Source organism: Mugil cephalus, chromosome 20, assembly GCF_022458985.1.
Source record: "Mugil cephalus isolate CIBA_MC_2020 chromosome 20, CIBA_Mcephalus_1.1, whole genome shotgun sequence".
In the NCBI taxonomy this organism is placed as follows: domain Eukaryota; kingdom Metazoa; phylum Chordata; class Actinopteri; order Mugiliformes; family Mugilidae; genus Mugil; species Mugil cephalus.
Window position 1 is genome coordinate 8606236 of NC_061789.1, and position 12545 is coordinate 8618780.

General features: G+C 41.4%; 1 protein-coding gene across 1 annotated transcript in view; it reads right to left on the minus strand.

Moving 5' to 3' along the window:
- Positions 1-2: 2 nt before the first annotated feature.
- LOC124997616 (ras-related protein Rab-26-like) overlaps positions 3-12545 on the minus strand; it is a 44379-nt gene continuing 31836 nt past the window's right edge. Inside the window, exons 7-10 of the mRNA XM_047571449.1 lie at positions 5439-5504; positions 4015-4071; positions 3187-3263; positions 3-1388 (exon numbers count right to left, since the gene is read on the minus strand). Of these exons, the coding sequence (XP_047427405.1) occupies positions 1289-1388; positions 3187-3263; positions 4015-4071; positions 5439-5504 (300 nt within the window). The 3' untranslated portion in view covers positions 3-1288. The remainder of the gene's footprint in view (positions 1389-3186; positions 3264-4014; positions 4072-5438; positions 5505-12545) is intronic.

Consider the following 12545-nt stretch of genomic DNA (forward strand, 5'->3'; position numbering starts at 1 on the left):
TCTTTATTGTACATCGTTTTGTTTTATTGTCGTTAACTTTTGGTTACAAGAAAGAAGTCACACACTGAAAGGTAGTGAAACCGAACATCAAGAGCGGAAAAAACACGAGACTGTGCCGTGAGGACTGTACAGAGAGTCTATTTATACGACTTCTACGACTAAGATGAGGTCTACCAAACCAACAGACATATGAGCAGAAGCCTCTTTACATAAAGAATAGGTTAAGTACTGTTATAAGAAGTGTTTAAGAAATCATGGCACTATATCCCTCATTTATATATTAATGTATGTATGGAAAAATACAAAAAAAATACAATCAAAGCGGCCTACTACATGGAATTAATACAGAGACATTTACAATGCGTTCCATATACAATACTTTATGCAACTTTTTATTCCCCAAAAGATAAAGTGCTAATTCCCTTCTATTGAAACTGTTTTTTTTTGTTTGTTTGTTTTTTTACATGCAGAAGAAAAGTGTTGATTATTTACACCATATTTGTCAAAAATTGTGTATAGGTTACTTACAGTGTCTGAGCATATAATATTCAACATGAGAGGTTGCATTAGTGCCCTCCAAGACCTTGTGTTATTGTAAAGAAAAATCCAAATAATGAGTCCGCTTCTGTATACTAAAATGAATTCAGAGTCTCTAAACCAAAACTCGGTGTCTTTGTAACCAAAGTAGCAACATCTATTTGCTTTTACTGTTCTGTTGAAGTAATACATGTTCCCAAATATACAAAGCTGAATTGTGGAAATACTTAAATAGGATCTATGCTGGTGAGCTAACACTGGCTCTGGGGAGCCTGTATCTTCACTGATGTGAACACCGGAGACACATCACTACACATCGAGTCGCATTAACATTCATTCACAACATTCAACGTGAAAACTCTTTTACAAAACGTGTATCTTGTCTCTTAAAAAGAAAAAAAAAAGTGACAGAGAACTCAAAGATAATCACAAAACGTTATACTGCAGTGTCACGTGGATGAAAATGTCCGTTAACAGGGCCTGTCTTCGTCCTAAGCAAATCATATAACCTCTGGCTACATTCACAGCCACAGAACGAGGTGGGTGAGGTGAGGGGGCACAATCGATTACAGGACAATACATGGGGGGGCTTCATAATGGAAAAAACAAAAATGGGGCCAAAAAGGTTTATACCTCACCGATGCTGACTCCGCATCTCCGATCAGGCCAGACTGGAACCCGAGCAGTATAAATAGGAACAATCCCACACACGCCCACACATACAAATCCAAAGACTGCCTCGGGCAGGTTCTTAAGACCTGCAGCAGCCAGCGCCTTTCATCTCCTTATTTACGTATTCGTGGAGCTTGAACTTCTCACTGGGATCTTTTGTGGACCTGTGCTTCAGCTCCCTGTGACAAAGAAGGAGGAAAATATAGATAAAAACCATGAATGGGGACGGGGAAGCTCAAGGCTTCTCTCATGTACTGGTTTTAAAGAGAGCTACATAAAAACACTCAACGTACCCGAGTGTCGGTATTGTACAAAATTTTAAAAGCAACTTGAAAGGTTCACTCATCACTCTTTTCTGTGACTTTCAGCCTTGAAAACCTAAACAAATTTACTAAGTATTGGGTCCTGTTCTGCACCAATGCACTTGTTCATAAAATACCTCTAAAACAAACACAATACACTCATAGATTCCAGGGTAACAATATGTAACCAGCCTAACCAATAAAGGTCAAAGAGGTTTTTTTTTTTTTATTGCTATTTCAACAATATACAGCAGGTGCAAGGGGCTGATCAGTTAAAGTGCACGTGTGCGAGCGTATGCAGACGATACAAAACAGTGCAAACAATACGAACAGGACAAATGGTGCAGGCAAACAGTGCCAACAGTGCAAGAATGAGAGACAAGACAAACAATATAATACAGGCAGTGCCACAAGATGAACAATGTAGGTAGGCAGGTTAGCTGGCTAGATGCGGGTCTTTTGGCTTAGATACAGTAAGTCTACCCACAGTATAGGTATCAGTTCGTCAAAAAACAGTTGGACATTTGAAACATTATGCTTCAGTCTAGTCCTGCTTGGAACACATCCGCCTATCTGAGGTAGTCTTGCCCTGGCAACAGGCTACGCAAGGTATTCCTGATGTCTCTGCCTCCAGCGAGTTATCCCAGCTACTCTTGCGGGGTCCAATGGTATTACCAGGTCAATCTAGTCAATTGTCGGTCAACTCTGGGGTCTCATCCTAGCTGGCCAAAGGGAGGCGCCCAAGAGGCATCCAACACACCTGGAACACGTCCAGCCAAAGACGTACCGACCGACCCGAACAGCAATTTCTAGAGAGTTGGCCAGAAAAGTTGGCTGCAGTGATCAAAATAAACCTGGACCACGGCATCAATACACGGAAGGAAATCTTGGATGCGGCTGACAAAAGCCAATGTACTGTTCCAGCTGTACTCAACCCTGGCTGTTCTAACCTGGGACGTTCTTTAAACCATCAGTCTTCAACCTTTTTCAAGGCAAGGACCCCCAAACTGATGGAGGAGAGATTAAGTAGGGACCCCCTACCTACTATACGTGTTCTATATTTAACTTGGCATAGTGCTTATAATATTCATTTTGCATTCAATATTAAGCTATTCAGATAATACACAGGTGCAACTGCCGTAAACATACCTATATATACCATGCACTGTTAGCTTCTCTTCTGCTAATATTGCAGCGTGCTTCTGGGATTTCTGGGGATTGAATAGGCTCTCAGCCAATTGCCGGGAACCTGACAGAGCCAGGTGTGTAATATGCAGCCTCGTGATTGGCTCAGCAGCTCTAGGGGCGGGGCCTACTGTGAACAGGAAGCTTAGATCGACAGCTCTCAGCTAGCGCAGCGCTCTGTGTGAAACAGTGCACTGTTGAGACAGCTCCTGCATCGCTGAATGAGTGAAGTGCTGACTAAAAGATGACGTATTCTGCCTCCATTTATACCTTTACTAAAATATGTGGGATTCATGTTAATGTGTATTTAAAGAAAAATTTAAGTTTCTAAATTTCAGCCGGATTTTGCAAGCCCCCTGCATTGCCTCCACGGACTATATACAAGTTCAAAAATATACTTCCAAGTTTCTTTTTAACTGCAAGCCCCATATTTATCGAAATACCAAACAAATCTTAATCAGTCCCATCGCCAGCACTTGCACATACTCACTTGGCCACAGCAGTGAAAGCCAGCTCCACATTGAGACCTGACCTGGCGCTGGTCTCCATGAAGGGAACCCCAAATTCCTGCAAAGCAAGTCAAAGTTTTTCATACTAGCAAAGAATACACCAACACATGTATATAAAAAAACAAAAACTCATATTGGATGGAAAAAAAAAGTATGGCTACAAGGTTTCACTGAAAAAATACTTGTGCTGTGCATTTGCTTGCTTTGGATAATCCAGCTACAAAAAGTGATGAATGTGTCTCCAAGCCTTTTCTCTGCAGGGGAATTTGTCTCTGCAGCCAAACAGAGATGATAACTGATGTGCCTTTTTTCTCTCCCAGCCTGAATTAAGTTACTTAGTGGCATTTCATGGCTCCCACTTCTGGGCTGCTTGGCTGCTTTCCATTTGGTTTGTGCGCCGTGTTGTGAAGCACTGATAGTATTTGCAGTCACGCCGAAGTCTGTCACAAAATTTAGGACTATGAAACTGGCAACGTCTGACAGGATGAACTAGGTTTGTGCACAAAGGCATCCATTTATGGAGTAAATACTGATTATGAAAAGGGAGCGAATACAGATGAATGTCAAGCGTTTCTTGTTTTATCTTATTTGCTTGCAGGTGGTACCATTTCCTCACAGCAGAAAGAAATCCCAGACAAGGAGTAAGAGTGAAAATGAAAACAAATCTGTAGATAAAAACACCCTTGTGTGACATTCATAACCTAGTCAGTCAGAAAGTCGGATAGGCATCGACTTTAAAAACATTTGGTCACACCGTGTGAAAGCTTGAATGTGGAAGCTCACTTCTCAGTTTTTTTTGTTTTTTTTACCTTAGCCAGTCTCTCGCCGTCCTCTCGCTTCACCACCCTGTCGTGAGTAGCGTCAGCCTGATGTGACAGGAGAAAGAAGGTCACATAAACCGGGATGAAGCACCGCTGTGAGTGTTAAAACCCAACCCAGAGGCCTGCGTGCCTTTCCTCCACGGCTTATACACCGCGCACGGCTTTTCTGACTTGATGGAAGCTCATGGATGCTAATTAATAATTAGAATTAGCAATTAGTACGACTCAAAGTAGACAGAGCTCTGGAGCGGTGACATATGTTTTTCCAGTACTAGAAAAAAATACAATTAACGGGGCATTAGTCTGTCTCTCACTACTTTCTGACTTCCTCATTAATGTCTCTTAAACATCGGTGATTTCATACGCTGTGATTTACGAACCGAAAGGAGGGGAAATGTCACCACAGCCATGTGAGAGAGGTAGACCTCCACTTACACCTACCTGGAGCAACAGTAGGTATAAGTGGAGACAAGAGACCAAAAAGTAAGAGCAGAGCTTCCACAGTCTCTGGTTTTGCACCATGTAGCATGTTGGTCAATGAACCAGTTGACACACTGTGTAAACTTGGAGGAAGCAGAAAGGTTTTTTTTTTTTTGGAGAATGTCTTTGTCCTGCACTGTTGAGATAGATCCTGTATCGCTGAATGAGTGAAGCGCTGACTGAAAGATGACGTCTTCTGCCTCCATTTATCCCTTTACTAAAATATGTGGAATTCATGTTAATGTGTATTTAAATAAATTTAAATTTCTGGGGGAAATTTTAAAAATTTATAAAGAAAGATTCTGCAACCCCCTCCCTGCAGTACCTTCACAGAGTAATGGCTTGATTCGGAAAGTTTGTGAGGTCATATCCATTTTTGTGTTGTTTAGCCTTATAGTAGCCGACCTTCAAGCTTTTTCAGGGGTTCCAAACTTGTTACACGCTTCAGTCTGTTCCGGCTTCGATTCATTTTTGATGGATCTTTTTAAACAGGTTAATATTTCTATTTTTTTCTGCCGTATAGGTGTACGATGATTTGTAGTTCTTCTTCATTTACATCAAGACAGAGACAGAACGGAGCCTGACTCTGTTCCGATTCACCGTTTACATGACTTTTGCTAACAATCGGCTTCTAAACCGATTGTAAATGGAATATTTGGCTCCACGTAAACCCAGCTAATGAATGACATCCGAGTCTTTTTACATTATTTGGAAAGACTTCTGAGCAGATGGACTCTGTAAAACACAGAATTTGACTGTTTTATGCTTTAACTTCATTACAGATAAATCGTTTCTAAATGAATAGCTGTTACACAAGAATGTCACCGAAACGACATCATATGAAACTGTCAAGTAATCGAAGAAATGTTACATTGGGAACCTTTTTATAATCAATATTGGTGAAATAACAACAGCAACAAAAAGCGCCTTGCCTTGTTTCCGAGCAGCATGAGCACCACATCCTGTTGGGCGTATTCATGGATTTCAGTCAGCCATGCCTGGCAAACACAAGAGAAGACAAAAGAAGAGACATTAAGCTGTTTCAAAAGCACGGGACACTACAAGCATGAGAAATCTAAAAAAGAACGAGAGGAGGAGAAAAAGACAACCTTGTCTGGGACCTGACAAGGACAGCCCTGAGCATTAAATCTAAATGGGAGAGGAGGACATGGAGAGTAACTACGGCTTTTAGATGATGAATGTGATCGAAGGAAACAAAAGCTTTACAGACATATGAGGAAATGGGGACGGGTAAAGAGATAAAGAGAACAAAGAGGCTAGCGAGGACTACTGTAAGGGCTGCTGCTGTAACAGACATCATCGGTTTAATCAACAGTGTCTGCTGAATCCTTTTATAACTACAGTACGTACACAGGGGAAGGATAAAGCCCTCGCAGGGCAAACAAACAGCACTCCCGACAGTATGAGCCCTGACAGCAGCTGAACCGCGCGTTCACCGTTAATGAGCAATTAATTAGCTCAGGTGAACACCTGCAAACCTTCCCGCTGAAATAAAACCCCGTCCCTCCCCACACACACACATACACACACACACACACACACACACACAGCGCTTAATTGCACCCACAGCGCATTAGTTCACACTGGATTTCTGACTGGCTGGTGATCAATCGGCCCTTTTCTTTAGTAGTCCCGCTTCAGAGCCGCTCCCCCTCTGACAGCTCCTCGGCAATTAATTCTGGGGATGACTCGGCGTTTGGGAAGGGATTTCGCTGAGGTCACCTCCAGCCAAAGGTCACGTTAAATAACAGGAGATGAGAGGGGCAACGTATTGGAAGTGCTGCTGCCTGCATGTGTCAGCATGTGAGTAGGGGAGATGTGCCAGTTATTACCGTTATAATGAGTAGGTATGGATTTTCTTGTTAAGATCCCCAAACTGATCAAGAAGCTGTGGGATGATCCATTCTCTGTTGAGTCACAGATGTTTTGGAGGCACAATATTAGTGTTAATGTAATAATTAATGTTATGCCTGATCGGTGTATTATAATTTAGTCGTGCACTGTTTTCTTTTGAGTTCTGTAATTTGAAGAAAATGCCGATATTCCCAACGACTCCCAGCATTTAGTAACCAGCTAGTTAGCAGGCTAAACAGTTGCTTAGCAACAGCAGTGCAAACGTTGACGTCACCCCTTGATTATTATTATTTTTTTTTTTCGTGCATTTTTAGAACACACAACTTCCCATGTCACCATGAGGATTTGAAGGCGGCTTGATGGACATTTTCACAATCAGCTGTAATTAGTATTGCATGACCCCGCTCCCACGCGTAGAGGCATATAAATAAGATTCACATTTTACCCAGCTATCATCTAACTATTACTTCTGCAAATGTTTTTTGCTCAAGACACCGTTTTATTCTGAGCTGGCTTTCTACATTGAATATTTACTACTTTGACTAGCAGTCAAAAGCCAAATGCTCTTGAGTTGAAGAAGGAAAACACATGCATAGATACTTGATTTAAACTTATCATTAATATATAGTTTCTTTTGAGGTGTGCACCAATGCTGCTTTCATTCTTTGACCCGTCCTCCAATTTTTTTCCTGTGTGTGCAGCCTTTAAACTAGGAGTTAAAGAGGTCAGAGAGGTCCGATGATCTGAGAAACCTAACGGCGGCTCTGAGGTTTCTTTATTCAGGTAATGACCTCCACGTGTGCCGAGTGAGGGTCGGTTCAGAGGACCTGCAAAGGGAAAAGGTCTGAACCCTTTTGCTATTCAAAGAAAGACTTGAAAGAAAGAGATTGGGTTTAAAAAACGGCATCTCCGATGGTTGTCATCATCGTGCCACATGGGTAAAATGTCTCGGATGTGGCTAATCACTTGCCCAATTCAGATTTTCGTCCATATCGTTTATCTAAGTCAACTCCTTTATCTTTGAAAATTGTTTCTTTTTGTATCATTTAAAATATGATCTGTATGAGATACCCTCCATTCGGCGGAACATTTAGCAAGATATCGGCTTGTATATCAACTTTTGGTTATTATACGGCCTCCCTCTGCAGGCTGTCATCCTCCCGCGACAGGTCCAAGCAAACCTCTGCGGGATACGATCTGACAGCTTCCATCCGAGTGATTCTCTCCATATGTTGTGATTACCGCTGACGAACCATAGCTTGTAATCAGATCATTTGGCTGTTTATAGCGCTTCCTCTCATGGGTCATTTCACAGATATAATCACCGATTCCAGATGATACTACTTGTCACTTATATCCGGGAGGATTAAAGTCTCCTGTTGTGTTTACATCACAGAGCAGACGAAGCATGCACCACGACAACAAAACAGGTCAGTGAATTATATCAGTAGACGTCATTTTAACGGGCGTCACAAAAAAGTTAAAGAAAATTCATTTATACATTTATTGTTTTTTTTGTTGTTGTTATTTTGGAAGTTTTCTTTGCTAAGTGCAAAAAACTGTTCTGCAGATTAGAAAAACCCTTTGTTGTATCTCAGGGGTCTTCAATGTTTTTCAGGCCAAGGATCCCAAACTGATTAAGTAGGGACCGCCTACCTATTGTATGTGTTTTATATTAAACTCGACATACATATACATTATTATTAGTATTTTGCATTTAATATTGAGCTATCCCTTATCCATTTACTAAAATATGTTGGATTCATGGTTATGTATAATTAAGGAAATTTAAATTTGTGTGGGGGAATAAAAAAAAATATATAAAAAAAATGTCTAATCAACCAAAGATTTTGCGACCCCTCTGCAGTACCTCTGCGGACCCCCTAGGGGTCACAGACCCCCTGTTGAAGACCTATGCTGTATCCGTAACAACACAACACAGCCTTCTAGTTTTTGAGTTGGCTGGAGGAAAAAAGGCTTCTGAAAGATGTAACCCCAGCTTCCATGAGTATAAGCATGTCCCTGTAAGAACTGTCGGTATTTTGTTTATAACTCCATACGCGCAGTCCAGAAAAAGGTTTTATTTCATGCCCTGTGCATAAAATTAGCCTCCCTTGGTTCTGCACACGTACAGTATATAAGGTCCAGTTTGTGGGCCCTGTAACTTAGAGGGCAATAATATCAATATGATTAGAACCTAGTGTTACAGAAAGTAACCAATGATCTGTTTCGTATAGACCAATATGGCTGTTCCCACTGGGATGCGGCTAAAGTTGGATGTGGTTAATGCCCCCTGTTGCACAAAGGTCAACAAGAAAGCAACCAGATGAAGAACATAGATATGATGTGCAGTGGGCAGTTTCCAAGACAACAGTGACTTTCTTCACAAATGCTACTTTAGGATAGTGGGAAATTAAACACCACGGCAATTTCACCCCATTTATATGATTATTGCAAAAACAAAGGCATCATTAGTAGTTCTTACAGGCATCAAGGAGGATGAAAATGTTTTGCACTTGCCAGCAGATAAATACAGGCTCCAAAAAGTCGAATAAACTCAGATGCCATGGCTGAAAGAACTGGGCTGGGTTCATCTTTTATTCAAGACTAATACCAAGATCTTCGGCCAACTGCTCAGGGAGCTAAATGTCAATCAGAATATGGCACGGTGTCAGAGGAAGTGATAAATTTCCCTGCTCATTGCCCCGGCATTAAAGTCCCCAAGTAGTGAGGCAAATCAAATGCAGCTGGAAGTTTGTTTTGTGTGTAAGGGGCCAAATTATTTCTGCGTTATTCCTCCGGCGACAACTCATTCGCAAATAGCACCTCTGATTTTCTGTTCTCTAGCTCTCTTACGAATTAAAATGCCAAGTTTAAAGTTTAAAAAAAAAACAACAACTTCCCAGTGAAGGAATGATTAATTGGAAATATTACATTTCATAAGGCTGCAATGCCAAACGCGGGAGTCGATTCAAGGGGCGATAAAGGCGGCAGAGAGGCTGACGGGAGACGTGGCAGAGAGCGTTCCAGCGCCGAACGAGAGATGGTGACAGCGAAAGAGAAGACCAAAGGATCCGTATCAGAGAGGAAGGAAAATATAAAGCCAGGAAGACGGCTGCTGGCAGCTGCATCGTGACACTGGCAAGACAAGTTGTCACTGGCAAAGGCAAAGTGTATGAAGGTTACTTCTGATGTTGCCCTGTGTCTGTTTTTCTTTTATTGTCTAGGCCCGTGTTCTACTCCAGGATACGAGAACAGCCAGGTCGGTTGTTTGTGCGGTATTCATTTATCCATCCGTTCCTTTTCTTTCTTCCCTTCTTTCTAGATTGCCTACATGTTTTTGAGCTTAGACACATCTGTGTCTTATAATGTAATGATTAGGCGCATTGTAGTGTTTCCATTGTAGTGGCCATGTGCTACGAAGAAGGGCCCGCCACTTTGAATCAGAAATACGATCATTTAGCTGTTGAACCGGCTCAAGTTGCTGCCTCAGAGCAGCAGAGGCAATTCCAGAATTCAATATCGCATTCAATATGCTACTTACCTATCCGTGAACCGAACTAACAAACAGTTAGCATGGATACAAGAGGAGAAAACACCTGAGAATAAGAAGTTTGCAGAAGGTGTTCTTGCTGCAGTTTGGCAATACGGTCAAAACAATCCAATCTAAATTGAGAATGTGTTCAACGAACACGTATTGTGTAGATCAGACTGTTACTCAACAATGCCTTGAGTCTTGTTACATTAACTGGAAACAGTAATATTACTACTGCAGTAACATTGGTTCTTTTTCTTTTACGCTGTAACAAAATTCACTTTAATGAAGCAAGACACCTATAAGATGTATGATTTGCTGCTACACTATCTTTCCCTAATGCCTAATGCATAGGTCTTCAACAGGGGGTCCGCAGGGGTACTGCAGAGGGATCGCAATATCTTTGGTTGATTAAACATTTTTCATATTTTTTTTTTTTTTAACTTTCCCCCCAAAATTTTTGTTTAAATGCACATGCATTGTTTAATGCATGCATTAACATGAACCAAGGGATAAATCAAGGTTATCTTTCAGTCAGCATTTCACTCATTCAGAGATTCAGGAGTTGTCTCAGTAGTGCACTGTTTCACACTAGACCTGTCAATCTAAGCCTGCTGCACACAGTAGGCTCCGCCCCTATCGCTCCTGACCCAATCACAAGGCCACATATTACACGCTGACTCTGTCAGGCTCCCAATAATTGGCAGAGAGCCCGCTCAGTCCCAAGGTGAAATCCAGACGCTACAGAAGAGAAGCTACCAAACTGTGCAGCTCACTACCATCAGCCAAATGCTGAGGCCAAAATGTTTTGGTGACTCACTGTCCCTGCTACATTTAGCTATGTTTAAAGGTAAATGTATGCATGTTTATGGCAGGTGTTCGACCACCCTACTGTTGCACGTTTGAAATTTGAACCTGTATTATTTTAACAGCTTAATATTGAATGCAAAATGATAATAATAATATATATTTTGAAATAGTACTAGTCCAAGCTTAACATAAAACACATGTAGCAGGTAAGGGGTTAATCTCTCCATCAGTTTGGCCTGAAAAAAGACCCCAGGTATTTTATTTTTTTCTGTTCACAATTCTTTGAAGACAGTGGTGCTCATGAAGGTGGCAGCAGCACATACACACTATAGAGATTGTTTTACTAGTAGTAGCTGAAGGCTTTTCACAATAAAAGCTCTAATGGAAAACCCTGGTTTGAATCGTGAGGTGTGAACATATTCATGAAAACGGTCCAACATTGCTGAATGAATTCATATTGTCTAGTGACTAACAACAAATGATGCCTTCTTAGGATTATACATATGCACACGGAATCTCTTTGGATCCTGCAAAGCCGAAACGAAATCCTGTCAAGGAGCCTCGGAGTTCTTAAACACATGACCCAACTTTCCTTGTGTCGCACTTCTGTCTAAAGCAGATTTGCTGCGGGTGATGATGCTATTCTTGCCAGGCTTTGATCAGAGTATTACACAGAGATACACGGGGGTGGGGTGGGGTGGGGAGGGGGAGTCAGACTGAGCCAACCCAGAGGAGTGCACAGAGAAAGTAGGACTTCTCCCCTGAGAGAAGGTTTAGGCAATGACACTGTCTGACAAGCAAGGGAAGGCACGGAGAAATCCTACCACGGTCTCAGCCATGTTGCACGCAGAGACAAATCCATATGCAACATTTCATTTATTTAAAAAAAAAAAAAAAGCTACAGCATATTGACTTTGTGCAGTCTTCTGTGGATTTTCAGAAGTAGGGAAGAAGCCTGCTGCTAGATGTTTCAAAGGCAACATGGCGTATATCAAATATCTAATAAAAGAATCGAGCGCGAAAACTTTTGTGCCATAAAAACTTCACCATATATATATAAAAGCCGATAACACTGACAACAACAGCCTTGTAAGTTGATGTCTGTGGCCTGACAGGGAAGAGAAAAGCTTTTATGTTTATAAAAGAGCAGCTGACGCGCCGTATCTGCCAGCGAACACGGGTGTGCGACGTGTCTGGATGACTGATGTGCTTTGAAAAGCTGCAGTCAGAGCGAACGTGAGCGTGAGCAAGAGCGGCGCTCTCCTCCGAGTAGCTGCTGACCTCAACTTTTGTTTCGTTCGGTTAAAAGGTTTACATAATTTTTTTTGAGGAATTTCAAAATAAAATTTGAAAGACGTCGGCTTTATGTGTAAGTGACAGTTTTTCTTTGTATTAAACCAAGGTTGAAAGGACTGGGAAACAAAGCACAAATATTTTTTTTTCCAAGTTTTCATTTTGATTTGTAAAGCCTGTTCTGGTGAAGATACAGAGATATTGATGGATGTTAATAGGATTGACACGCAGCATTTGCAGATAAATTTGTTCTGCTATAATGAACATCATTCAACAAGTAAAAAACTTTTTCTCCTTGGCTTGCTTTCACACTACGGGTACAATGCACATATATTATGCAACTCTACTTTTTCAAGGTACCAGATTGTTAATAACGTAAAGCAGAAACTTGCAAGGTGGAAAAATTATGTCCCAAAAAGCACTGCAGTTCCCTGTTTGGCCACTTGGAGGCTGGACGCAAAAATTCCACCAGACCTCCACACAAACCATACAGCTAGTTTTTTAACTGATGACACCTGTTCAGCGA